The sequence below is a fragment of the Panthera onca genome, chromosome X, assembly GCF_046562875.1.
Source record: "Panthera onca isolate mPanOnc1 chromosome X, mPanOnc1 haplotype 2, whole genome shotgun sequence".
Taxonomy (NCBI): Eukaryota; Metazoa; Chordata; class Mammalia; order Carnivora; family Felidae; genus Panthera; species Panthera onca.
Window position 1 is genome coordinate 83527727 of NC_138357.1, and position 13565 is coordinate 83541291.

A 13565-nucleotide genomic window follows, 5' to 3' on the forward strand; every position below is an offset into this window, starting at 1 on the left:
ATTTTGAGGTGCTGGGGGTTTAGTGCTTCAACATAGTATTTTTATGTAGGTGGGGTGGGGAGACACAATTCAAAACTTAATACCCTCCCCTTGTAAGAGGAAATAAAGAAAAAAAAAGAGCAAGAGGGAAGATAGAGAGAAAGGGGAAGAAGAAAGATTGGGGGGGGGGGGGGACACCTGGGTGGCTCAGGTCAACATCTCATGGTTTGTTGAGCTTGAGCCCTGCATCAGGTTCCCTGTGGTCAATGCGGAGCCTGCTTCAGATCCTCTGTCCTCCCCTCATGCTCTCTCTCTCTTTCAAAAATAAACATTTAAAAAAACAGGGAGGGAGAGCAAAAGAGGAAGAAAAAAATTCAATTTTTTAGCTGTGCTGGCCACCTTATGAGTGTTCAACATTCCACACATGGCTAGTGGCTACCATATTGAGCAGTGTGGTTCTAAAGTGTTCCAGTCACTTAAGACAATCATTTGCCATCTTTAAGCAGGGAAATTAAGCTTCTGATAAGTATGCATACACAAATTAGAGTCCCACCACATGCTTTGATACAGTAACTTCTAGGAATTAATCTTCCCTTTACAGAAAACTATATAAAAAGATACTCATTTTTAAAAATAGTCCATTAGAAACTTAACAGGGAATGGTTACTTCACAAACCCTTTCTTTACGTGGCACTTAATGTCAAGTGAAAAGAGATCTAAAATATTACCTCTAAGATAATCTCAACTATGTTAATAAAATGTATCCCCAAGGGGAAAGATCAGGTAGATACTTCCAAAATATTACTTGTGATGCAAGTATGAGTGATTGTTCTTTCTACTACATCCCATAATTTTTACCATTATGTGTATATACATTTTATAGAGAAAATGAGTGAAAATAATTTTAAGATAAAAATGAAGGAAAAAAAATTGAGGACTAAGGAAAACAGAGGTAACTAAATTCACACACACACACACACACACACACACACACACACACACAGTCACCTATAAATACACAGAGACAGAATTCAGGAGAATTAATGGCTAAGATTTTGGTTTCTTGGTTACCTGATCTTTTTCCGCCCTGGGTCGTACCTGCCTTCTCATCCTTTGGAACCAGTTTCTGCATGTCCGCCTGGCCAAATTCACACCCAGATGGTAGGCTGCAACAAGACAAACCATGAGCAAAAAGAACTGTCATAGCTCATTTTTAAAGTTATGCTTGGTTTCTAATCTGCTTGACTGACACTATCCTCCCTGTAACAGGTAAGTTAACCTAATAGGGTATCTGCAATGATCAAGTTCCTGAGGTAGCACTCAACAAGGTTTTGAAATCAACTCTTCGGATTTGGGTAACAAATTTAAAATACCTATCATGCTGACACTGCATAATAAGGACATAAGATCAAAGATGTAGAAGATAATACGTTTATAAGCAAGCCCCCAGGCTGGTAAATGGGAAGGACAATACTATGGACTGGACATTTGTGTCCCCTCAAAATCGTATGTTAAAATCCTAATGCCCAATGTGATGGTATTAGTCGGTAAGGCCTTTGGGAAGTTCTTAGATCTTGAGGGAGAACCCTCATGAATGGGACCTAAGCATAAAATAAATAATAAACAAACAAACAAACAAACAAGCAAGCATAAAATTAATGGGACCAAGCATAAAAGAGGCTCTAGAAAGATTCCTAGTCCCTTCCACCATGTGAAGATAAAAACAATTAAAAGTCTACAACCCAGAAAAGGACCCTCACTCAACCATGCCAGCACCACAGTCTCAGACTTCCAGTTTCCAGAACTATGAACAAACAATAAAATTCTGCTGTTTGTAAGGATCCAGTCTGTGGCATTATGTTATAGCAGCCTGAATGCACGAAGACAGATAAGGAACCCTCTGAACTCTTTACTAATAAATAGCCTTCTATCCTTGACCAAAACAATCCTCCAGGATAATTGAACTTAGTTTCTCTGTTAGGAAAGACAAAGATAATAAAGAGATGACCATTCCCTTACCTGTTTGGGGTACACAGGGAGAGAAGAACAGTGCTTTCCCACACCAGGGAACAGTATAACTGGCTCAGCTTGCTCAGAACACTCAGACCCAACTGAGAACCCCACTGGTTTACGGAGATGGAACGAATTTCACTCTGCAATCAAAGTAAACAGAAGCTGATCTTTGGGATGTCCTCCTCAACATTTGTCTGTGTCTAACATCCCTTCTCATTTTCTTCTCATTGCTTTCTTGGAAAGTGAAAGACAACAGTCATGTGCAATTTTCTAAAGAAACAGTTCTGTAGATTCATTGACAGCCTTCTAATTTTTTTAGGTGGTAGGGAACTTGTTATTTTCCTCTTATTTCTTAATTTCAATAAACGTTTAATTTCTTGAAGGGAACATTTCACATGAATTTTATTTAATTTAATAAAAAGTCATGAAAATAAATCCCTAAGCTTTGTAATGTAATTGAATTGTTTTCTAAATAGTTTATACCTGTGCTTTTCATTTGATTTGATCCAAAGAATATACTCCTGCTCAAAGGCACAGAACAAGGGTGCTGAAACATTACATCATTAATCTTTAGAACTGAATACTTGAGAACTAAAGGCTGTAAAACTGTGAGCACATAAAAACACCCTGTGTTTCTGGCAGCACAAGAGGAACCTCACATGGATGGCAGGCATAGGGTTTGATATTTAAGTAATATTTATTAATCTGTTAATTACCACTGACTTAAATGTTCTGTGGTCAAATTTCTTTCTCGCCATCCCATTATTAGGCCTACACGCATTTGTAGAAAGATTGGGAAACAGTAAGGCCAGATAATCACCCAATTGAGGCTTGCCTACTAAAAGAGGTGACTATATATCCCAGTTGGCCTATATAGCTGCCCATTATTTATAGCAACCTCTTTTCCTCTCAACAAAGTCCAATTCACAAAACAAATTATATGGTAACCCAAATTCTAAGGAAAAAAAAAATACTAAGGCAAAGCGAAACTAGACAGCAACCTGAAACATAAACCTATATTATTCACTGAACAAAAATCTGTTCTTTTAGCAGCTAGCCCAGGTAGAACTGCTTCTAAGCACAGTAAGATGCCCAGTATATGCCGCAGGTATTTTACCAGCTTTAAACCAACTTGCTCACCCCTAGTTCTTACCTGTCCAACTCTGCAAGTATGAACAAACATCATGATGTAGGCATGGGCAGCAGTAAGTGCATGCAGTAGAGGTGTGGCCTGAGCTGAGAGGGTAGCATCAGCAACATTGCCAGCACAAGCCAGTTCTCGCAACAACACTGAGCCCCCAGGGGATTCAATTGGGCGGTGTAACGGCTCCAAGGATGAAAGGATGGAGTCCAACTGAAGGAGACCCTCCTGAAGAACTTTGGGTTCATGTGACAGTGTCTGAAACAAGAATAATAATTAAATCATTAATGTACAATGAATTTCATATGCATCATGTCTTTAATAGTCACAATGGAAGAAGTGCAAGACAAGTCTCACAAATTTCAAACCTGGCCATGGTCTCCCATCTGGGTAAATGGCAGAGCCAAAATATGAATGCAGGTAGGACATACCTAAATGCCTCCTAGAGAAACATTTTACTTCTCTCAAATGAGAGGCTTTCAAATGTGGTAAGCCAATCATATTTAAAAGCTTGTGATGGCCAAACTGAAATACTGTTACAGGAAGGACTCCACACTATGTGATTAATTACAAATTTTTCTCAATAGGGAGCAATATTAGGCAAAGTTCCAAAGCATGGAAGTAAACCAGTATTACAACTGTTCTTTTCCTAAGATAAGAGGTGATTCTAGAATAGGTATCAGCTAGGCAATCTCCTTTTTTATGAGACAACTCAAGATTATATGGCCCTTGTAATTTGCTTTTTGAGTCCACAGAAAATTCTGTCATCCAAAGACAGGAGAACTTAAGTGTCTTTCCTGTGGCTTTAAAAACATCTATCCATTCTCACACAGTATGTTAGAGGTAGGATAAAGATGGAGCACAGCCCCTTTTCCTCTCTTATGAACAGCACTTAATTAAATATTGCAAAGAGTAAAGCAAAATAAAACATTAATTACAGCTATGTCACAATTATGGACCCTTCCAAGTCCATAAGCAACTGGATTACGGATTTTTAGCAGCAATTACTTGCCATTGCACAATCCAGCTAATAAAGGAGCTTCATAGATTTAATGCAGTCCCTATGAAAAGGTCAATGGCCTTTGGGTGGGGGTAAGAAATAGAAATCTCTCTCTTAAAATCCTTAAGAAGAATCTCAAGGGACCCCAAATAGATATAACTATCTTGAAAAAGAACAAAGTTGGAGATCTCAAACTTCCTGATTTCCAAACTTATCACAAAGCTACAGTAATAAAAAATGTGGTACTGGCATAAAGACAGACTTTAAGACCAACAGAATAGAATAACGCCCCAAAATAAACCCTTGCATCTACGGTCAAATGATTTTTGATAAGGGTTTCAAGACAAAGGTGCAAGAGAAAGAACACGCTTTTCAACAAATAGTGGTGGGAAAACTGGGTATCTACATGCAAAAGAATGAAGTTGGGCCTTACTTTACACCATATGAAAAAATTACTCAAAACAGATCAAAGACCTGAAGGTAGCAGCTAAAAATATAAAAACACCTAAAAGGAGCCATAGTGTAAAAGCTTTGGGACATTGGATTTGGCAATGGTTTTTTAGATTTGACATCAAAAGCACAGCAATGGCAGGAAAAAAAGATAAAATGGATTTCATCAGAATTGAAAGCTTTTGTGCATCAAAGTACACTATTAACAGAGGTAAAAGGCAACCCATAGAGTGGAAGAAAATATTGCAAATCATTTATCTGATAAGGAGTAACCAGAATATATAAAGAACTCCTACAACTCAACAACAAGAATCAAACCCCACTAAAAAATGGGCAAAGGACTTGAGTAGACATCTCTCCAAAGATACACAAATGGCCAATAAGCACATAAAAAGATACTCAACATCACTAATCATTAGAAAGATGCACACTGAAACCATGAGGTTGCACTTATACCTATTAGGTTGGCTACTATCAAGGAAAAACAAAGAAAAAGAAAATTAACAAGTGTTGGTGAGGATGCAGAGAAATTGGAACCCCTGTGCATTGTTGGTCAGAATATGAAATGGTGGAGCTATGGAAAACAGTATGGTGGTTCCTTGAAAAATTAAAAATTGAACTACCATATAGTCCACCAATCCTACTTCTGAGTATATAGCCAAAAGAACTGAAAGGAGTCTTGAGTATGATCGCACTTTTATGTGGGATCTAAACAAGTTAAATTCAAAGTACCAGAGAGCAGAATGTTATGGTTGCCAGGGGCTGGGGGGAAATGTGGAGACGTTGGTCAAAGGGCAAATTTTCAGTTATGAATAAGTTCTGGAGATTTAATATAAGCATGGTATCTATAGTTAATACTATACTATATACTTGAAATTTGCTGAGAATATATCTTAAGTGTTCTCACCACACACACACACACACACACACACACACACACACACACACAGTCTTGAAGAAATACAGGCACACCCGTGTTCATTTCAGCAGTATTCAAAATAGCCAAAAGGTGGAAGCAGCCCAAATGTTTATCAGTGAATGAATGGATAAACAAAATGTGGCTTACACATATAATAGAGCCATAAAAAGAAAGGAAATTCTGACATATGCTACAACATGGGTGAATCTTGAAGACATTATGCTATGCAAAATAAGCCAACCACAGAAAGACAAACAGCTTATGAATTACATGAGGTACCTAGAACAGTCAAATTCAGAGTGACAGAAAGTAGAACAAATTTACCATGGGCTGGGAGGGCAAGGGGAATGCAGAGTTGTAATTTAATGAGTACAGAATTTCAGTTTTGCAAGATAAAAAACTTCTGGAGATTGGTTTGCAACAATGTGAATGTACTTAACGCTACCGAACTATACAGTTAAAAATGGTTAAAGTGGTAAATATCATGTGCTGTGTATTTTACCACTATTTAAAATAAATAAAGCACTTAATTTCTTGGCAAAACTTGAACAATCTTGAAAAAGGAAAAAAAACTACATTAACTAAACAATACCAGATTGTGTTAAAAGCATCCATGAGAAAGGATGACATAATAAAACCAAGCTCCAAAACATTCTTGAAGATATACTTTCTCTTCCAAAAAACTCAAATGTTAGAACTATGTACCAAACCTAGGAACAATAAACAACTTCAACTTTTCAATGAGAAATGATGTGACACACTATCAGGCACAAAATTCACCTGTAGCACATAACCACAAATTTCTTCATTATTTTTTGGTTGTAGGTAAAGGGAGACCACAATAAAAACATGTATACAGAAGTACTGCAAAATTGATTTCTAAAAAGAAATGAAAATATTTAGCCAGATGCTCTTACCAATATGGATTTGCAGACACCTGCAACAGCCTGACAGGCCGCGGATGTAGGAAAATCAATGGGCAGATTGGGAAGACCCAAAATGGTGACCAAAGGCAAGAGTCCTTTCTGATTCACAAATTCCTGGCAGTGGTCATCTGTTGTATTGTTGCTCAGAATAGATTCCACAAATTTCATCTAGGTAATGAAAATGAAAAAGAAAATGTTAGAGACTAACCTGGAACTAAAAGGCCAGCTTGGAGTAAGAACAGGGGTAGCCTTGTATTCATGTAATCAGTATTTTCTAAGATACCAAAACCTCAGGTAAGTAAGTATAGAGATATGATATGGACCCTAAACATCTGCTAAAAACACCCACAAAAAACAAAAAACAAACACCACAAATACGAATAATTACTTCTCCCCAATCTACCTTTTTGGCTACCTAAAGTTATATAATTTGAGAGCATAGAGAGGATAAATGACTTGCTCAGAGCCACACCCATGAATTAGTGGCAAAATCAGATCTAATTCTCTTAATTTGCTCCTAGCGTGACAGTGCATTACCTCTCCCCTGGAAGCAAAAATGGATACTTTCCCTCAATGTGCCCATAATACAAATGAAAACTAGAACTCTGGAAGAGTGGTTTGGACCAAACAAAGCATTTTTTAAGGGTAACAAAGTAAAATGTGGGCAACAAACACACAGGCACAAAAGATACCATCTCTGGAAGTCTGGGAAGTGCTTAGTGGGCTAGAATAATTGCTAAGTGGGCTTCCCCTTATAGAGAAATAATTCTGGGAAAATTCAAACTCTTTACTTTTCTCTTGAGACACCTGGGAAATTAAAACGAAAAGCCACATTACTATTTTTTTTTATACAAAAGAGAAATTAATGGGAAATCTAGCAAATAATGGGAAAAAATACATGTTGGACATATTCATAGAACATAATACTGGACTGGCCTAACAAATCCCACTCTTCTGCTTGGATTCCAATTGGGAATAGTAGCAATGAACAGAAAATTGGGAGTATCTAAAAAAGGGGAAGATTGTTGTCCATTTTTGGCAAACCAGTCTCACAGAACAAGGTTTGCACATCTTTGCCCACTGTTCTGCACTGTAAAGGCTCCAGTGAAAATAAATGCAAAAATCACTGGACTATTTGGTAACCCCACACGTTTTCCAGAATAACACACACTTTTACTCAGTTTGCCCTACCATGAATCTTACCACATTAAGGATGTAATCCATGAGGGGAATAGGAATACGTTCTTCTGTACCAACAACCCTGTTAAGGGAGAAAAGAGTGAGTTACAAAAATTCGCAATACTAGTACAAGAAAACAAAGGAAAGGGAAACAGCATGAAATTCTAGGTCCTTTCTTTAAGTTAGTCTTTAGTACAGCACAAGGGAAAAAAAACTGAAATCAAATCTGAAGCTAGCTTTTCTAGCCAGCCTAGGTTGAGAACACAAAAGAAAAAACCAGGCCTTAACAAACTCAGCATTTGCACATATCTCAAAAGAAACTATCCTATCTTAGGCAAACTATCATAGGAGGAATCCATCGATATGAAAACAATAAGTTCTATTGAGACTACTGACACATTTGCTTAAAGATAGGAGCTAGGCAAAGAAACAAATACAACATCTTACCATGTTCTTGCATCAGGTTTAAAGTTATAATAGACGGCAGGAAATGGAATTTAATTTTGTTCAAAATTCCATGCTTAGATTGACAAACCATTCAGAACAGTTAATCAAAGATGAAGCCAACACCCAAGCCCTCCTTCCCTAACTATTTATACTTGTATCACAACAGTCCCTGAAATATCCAAAACCTGTGATCAGGTCTTTTGTTTCAAATACTTTAATGCTGCACCACAGACAAGGAGGCTGCAGTAGTGCCATAGCTGCAGGAAACAAAGCCTTTAAGCCCAATCTTGGCTTTTGCAAGAAACAAAAGGGGGGAAACCCACAATATCTATTAAAATGAAACACAATCTACCTCAAAGATGAACCCTAGGAAGGGTCAAAACTTCAGTCGAATAGGGAGCATTCTGGATATAGGCCCTTGAAGACATTTGGGTAAAGGGCAGAAATAAAAGAAGGGAGAGGTGGTGGGAGAGAGGGGGCAAGAAAACTGGCAAGAAGTTAATAGTCCTCAAGATGTAAATAAAGATTTGCCAGGCATCAAAATGCAGACTAGACAGTGGCTTCAGTGATGACATACCTAGAGCTAGAGTTTGACAAGGATATTGTGAACACTCTCAATGAAGAATACAGGGAAGAACGTACTACAAAGGGGGGGGGGGTGTCTGTAAGCCAGGAGTGAAATGATTCCATGGGAAGACTGCAAGTTTTCCTTGACTATAAAGTTCCTCCTCAACCACTACAGCAATCCCTACTTACAGTAATCATCCACCCCAGCCTGACTGTACCTCCTGGGAAAGAACCTAGAGATCCATCTCTACAGCTAAGGAGTGCAGGTGTGGTTCTAGCCCAAATGAAACACCTGTCCCTTTGTAAAAATCAACGGTAATGGCAAAGAGCCAAAGTAATATTATGAAATGGGACCCAGGTACTTCCCTCATTTGCTAGATGGAAGTTAGGGAGGAGAATGAGAGAGAAAACAAACCAATAATGGTTCTTAATCCACATCTAGGAACAAACTGGTAACCACTTTTTTCCACTATCCTCATCTTTTGGCTTCCAGGCTGAAAACGTCATGCAAGAATAGTAAACATGATCAACTCCCCCTTTGGAGGTAAAAAAAAAGCTCCTTTAAGAATGAGACATCTGACCTGGCTTTGCAGGAACTTGGTAGATAGAAAAGAAGGAGATAAGATAATCTGTGGATGGGGATAAATATGGCTATAACACGGTGACACATATCCTAAGAAAAGCATGGAGTGAAAAAACATGAGGCCATGAGAAAATGTCAATTTACTATGACAGCTTGAAATCTGGGCATGTTAGATCTAAGGTGTAAGATGTCCAGGTAGAGGAAAACATTATATGCAGATGAACATGCCCAGCTTCACTCAAAACCACCCTCCCACCTCTCAAGTTTAAGAAATCCTTCTCTTATTTTGTAGCCAGGAAAGGAAATCATATCCCAGCAGGGTGGCAGACAATCAAGGATGTGGCAAGGAAGCACTGATTCTGACTCCTTTGCACGTGAAGTCTTGCTTTCTTTCAGGTGTCCTCCACTTCCAGAAAGAGAACATTTTAATCAAAATAGAAGATGCTGTTAGAATGAAGGTAGAGTTTCCTTCTCAGACAAGGGTAAGACATCTGCTCAACAAAGCAATGTACAGTACTTAGTAGTTAATGCCTCTCCTCAAAAAGAAAACAAAAACTCATACCAACAGGCTCATTACTTCCTAGAGTTGTAAAAAGGTACCGATTTTGGAGTCTAGGCCTTCACTCCTTCTATCTACTCGACCATAATTTTCTCTTAAGTTCCCAGCAATCCTTCAACACTAGCCTAAACCCATTCATATCCACACCTAAAACATTCCTGCTTTTCTCAGAACTAGTTATTTATAAACCAAAAGAGCACTTATTAAATGAATAAATGCATGACAGTCCAGAGGGATCACACCCTCAAGAGTTATACCTACAATAGTTACATTTCATTCCTAGCATGTGAACAATATAAGCTTCAAAGAGCCACTATCAGCCAGCAGTCTTTAAGCCCACCCCCATCCCCATTTCACCATCTAGGTAGTCAATTTTAATATAAAACAAACCTTAAATAGAAATAAGAAGGAAAATCTACTGTGCCTGGTTACAACCATACAGTACATTCCAAAGACTTCTGATTTATCTGGAATGAACAGATAGTAATCAAACAAAAAACAAAGACCAACAACAAGTCCCTGTAATTCTTAAGGACTTCTTAGGAGACAGGCTTCAAAAGTATGATGTTTCATATGTGCTCACTTATGCAAACAATTAAGCAATGATACGAATACTATACCAACAATGGGAACATAAGTTCTCTGAGAGAAGCCCATCAACTTGATCTAGTGAACTGATTCAATTTCATGAACTTTTTAAGGACACCTTCCTAAGGCAACCAATACAATTAAAATATGAAAGGATAAATGATACACAATGGTCAAAGAAAGAAAAACAAGACTCCTAGGGCTGGAAGAATCTTATAATGATCTAATACAACTCCCTAGCTTTTATAGATGAAAATGACATGCCCAAGGTCACAAGGCTAGGGGACCTGTCTTGCAAACACTTACTGCTGATTAGGCTCAGTTTCATTCTGTTGGGCAGAATTAAAGCTCTGCATGGCCTGTACTTCTTCTTCCTCCTCATCCTCACTAGAGGCTTCTTCTGCAGCATGATTAGACCTTGGAGGAGGAGCAGTGGCAGTGCCATCTGCCTTCTGGATTGATGGCTTCTGACAGATGTATTTAGGGTCTCTTCCAAGGTTACAAATTTCTTCAAGTAACTGAAAGACACAGGAAATATTATTTATTAGTAAATAAGAAATGGGACAACTAACACATTTTTGGAGCATTTTCTATGTGTTGTACACAGAAGTGCTAACACAAAACACTTTATCTTGACATATGTATGTAACATACATCACTCCTGGAATATATCCTATTTACACACAATCCTATTTTACACACAAGGTAACTGAAGTTTCGTGAAGTTAAGTAACTTGTTCAGGATCACATAGCTGTTAAGTGACTAACCTGACTCCATGTCCTAATTCATAAGCACCAGGCATATACTATACTGTAACTGGCAGGGCTACTAAATGTGAAAAAAAATATCAAGAAACAAAGGTTAGAAAAACTAATATGCTTTTACAAATAGAAGCTAAATCCTGGCAACTTGTTAATACCCTACAGGAGAAAATAATACTTAAGTGACTTTCTGGGGGTAGGAGGGGGGGCAAGGACCAACCCAAGGATAAGGAGAAAATAAGGTAGACATAATCATCTTCTAGGAATAGCCCAAGAATCCCAATGACTTCTAGTAGGTCAAGCTTTTTTCTTAAAAACTCCCCCTTAACTGCTCTCTCATGCCCACGGTCAGCCTTATCACTTCATACCTTAATGATTGCAGTTGTTGCATCTGTTTTGAGGGTGGGCTGATGTCTCATGAGCTCATCAACAGCACTCCCCAGGTTAGATGCGGTATCCCCTTAAAGGAAAAAATGAACTGTTAGAAAGACTGAAGAAAATAGAGCTTGAGCTATTTTCTCTGCCAATACGAGGAGGAAAGAAGAAACTGAGAAGGTTGTTGTGATTTTCTAATGCCATGCTTTCTCAAATGAATTCACACCAAACTCTGAAAGCAAATAACTGGGGAGGAAAAAGGAACTTTATCAGTCTAGTGAAAACATAAAAAAAAAAAAATTTTAACTTATTTATTTTGTGAGAGAGAGCAAGCACACAAGTGGGGGAGGGACAGAGAGAAGCAGAGACAGAATCCCAAGCAGGTTCCACACCATCAGCGTAGAGCCCATTGTGAGGCTTGAACCCACAAACCGTGAGATCATGACCCGAGCTGAGATCAAGAGTGGGATACCCAACCGACTGTGCCACCCAGGTGGCCCTAGTGAAAACATTTTAAAATAACCACATATTCTACATTCTATTCTGGCAATCTCTAATGCCAAGGTCTGAACTAGGAGGGAGGGAGAGAGAAGAGCATAAAACCATTAACACACTGGCTGCCCCAATTAAGAACGATATTGGCTAGAATGCTACAGTGGTGGCTGAAAGCACAAAGCACATTTGTGAAAACTAGATTCTGGAGTCCTACCTTCTCATTATTCTGTAATAATCTGGCCTCAAATACACTGAGAAGAAAATCTATTAATTTCTTACTATCGTAGGGACTTGAACATTAGAATAGAAGAGCAACACCTTGGGACTTTATATCTCCTGTTGCAACAGATTCGATGGTGGGCCTGGAAATCTACTGCCCCTAATACCCATTTCTCACTAGCGCCATGACCGTACATTTAATAATGAATGGTTGATAGTCTGAGGAACACCACTCCTTTGTTGCTGACATCTAAAAGGTCACCGGAAAAGAGTCGTCACTATAGTTCAAGCTCTGGTCACTGAGGTGTCTCAGTGGCACAGAGTGATGACAGGTGGAAATGTGGACTCCCAAGGAGACCCTCCTTCTGTTTTGCTGCCTCTGTCAGACCCCATGTCCTAAGTGACCTCGCCCCCAAGATCTTCACTGGATAATTCTTGCTCCCCCAGGTTCTCCCATTGTGATAGAAGCACAGTATAGGCCTTGCTGCCTGGGAGCCCATAGGGGAATCTGGGACTGCCTCTCCTGCCCTGACCCAAGAGGAGGGGGTGTAGTCCCTGTAAGTCACTCTACTACAGTTTAGCTTCTGACCAGCCCAAACCCTGCAGCCAACTGGAGCTTGAGGATATGGCCTGGAGGCACCACCCAGAGATCTGGAGCCACTCAGGGGCACCTGGGGACATGATCTGGTCCCCTTGGTGGCCTAGGAAGGAAAAAGTTTCTATGGCCAAAGTTTGGTTTTCCCAACACTTGTCCCAATTCAGATTAAAACCCTGAACTTACACACACACACACACACACTGAACTGTTGAGAAGCATGAAAATATGAGCAGAGGATAAGGATGAAGTCTTCTTTTCTACCTGCAATACAACGTATATAGTGATACAACTATAATTACAGTGATAACTCCCATTAAGCTTAGCACATCTAACCAGAGAAACGACGGGAGTTCAAGAAAGGACTTCCTTGCCAATTGGTGGCTTGATAACCATCTAACATCTAAAATCTTGGCACCAGGGGAAGATGGCGACGTAGGAGGATGCTGGGCTCACTGCTTCCTGCGGATCATTTAGACTCCACCCACACCTGCCTAAATGACCCAGAAAATCTCCAGAAGATTAGCAGAACAGATTCTCCAGAGCCAAGCGTAGACAAGAGATCCATGGAAGAGGGTAGGAAGGGCAGAGAGGCGGTGCGTGCTACACAGACTGGCGGGAGGGAGCCAGGGCGGGGGCAGCCTGCCGGCAAAGCAGAGGCCCCAAGTCTGGCTTGCAAAAACGGAGGTGCCGGATGGAGGGTGTTCTGATGGCAAGGGGGACTGAAAATCTGGAAGGTTATAAGTTACCAGATCTGCTCGGAGAACG

The 13565-nt window shown here is 39.4% G+C and overlaps 1 protein-coding gene across 12 annotated transcripts in view; it reads right to left on the reverse strand.

Moving 5' to 3' along the window:
• Nucleotides 1-13565, reverse strand: part of HUWE1 (HECT, UBA and WWE domain containing E3 ubiquitin protein ligase 1) — a 168964-nt gene that overhangs the window by 66486 nt on the left and 88913 nt on the right. For 11 of the 12 annotated variants that reach the window (XM_081793318.1, XM_081793327.1, XM_081793329.1 and 8 more), the window contains 7 exons: nucleotides 11482-11573; nucleotides 10658-10869; nucleotides 7632-7689; nucleotides 6420-6596; nucleotides 3146-3391; nucleotides 1999-2132; nucleotides 1051-1145 (listed from right to left, as the gene is read on the reverse strand). In XM_081793318.1, coding sequence (XP_081649444.1) covers nucleotides 1051-1145; nucleotides 1999-2132; nucleotides 3146-3391; nucleotides 6420-6596; nucleotides 7632-7689; nucleotides 10658-10869; nucleotides 11482-11573 — 1014 coding nt within the window. The remainder of the gene's footprint in view (nucleotides 1-1050; nucleotides 1146-1998; nucleotides 2133-3145; nucleotides 3392-6419; nucleotides 6597-7631; nucleotides 7690-10657; nucleotides 10870-11481; nucleotides 11574-13565) is intronic. The other variant, XM_081793323.1, reaches the window with a different exon arrangement.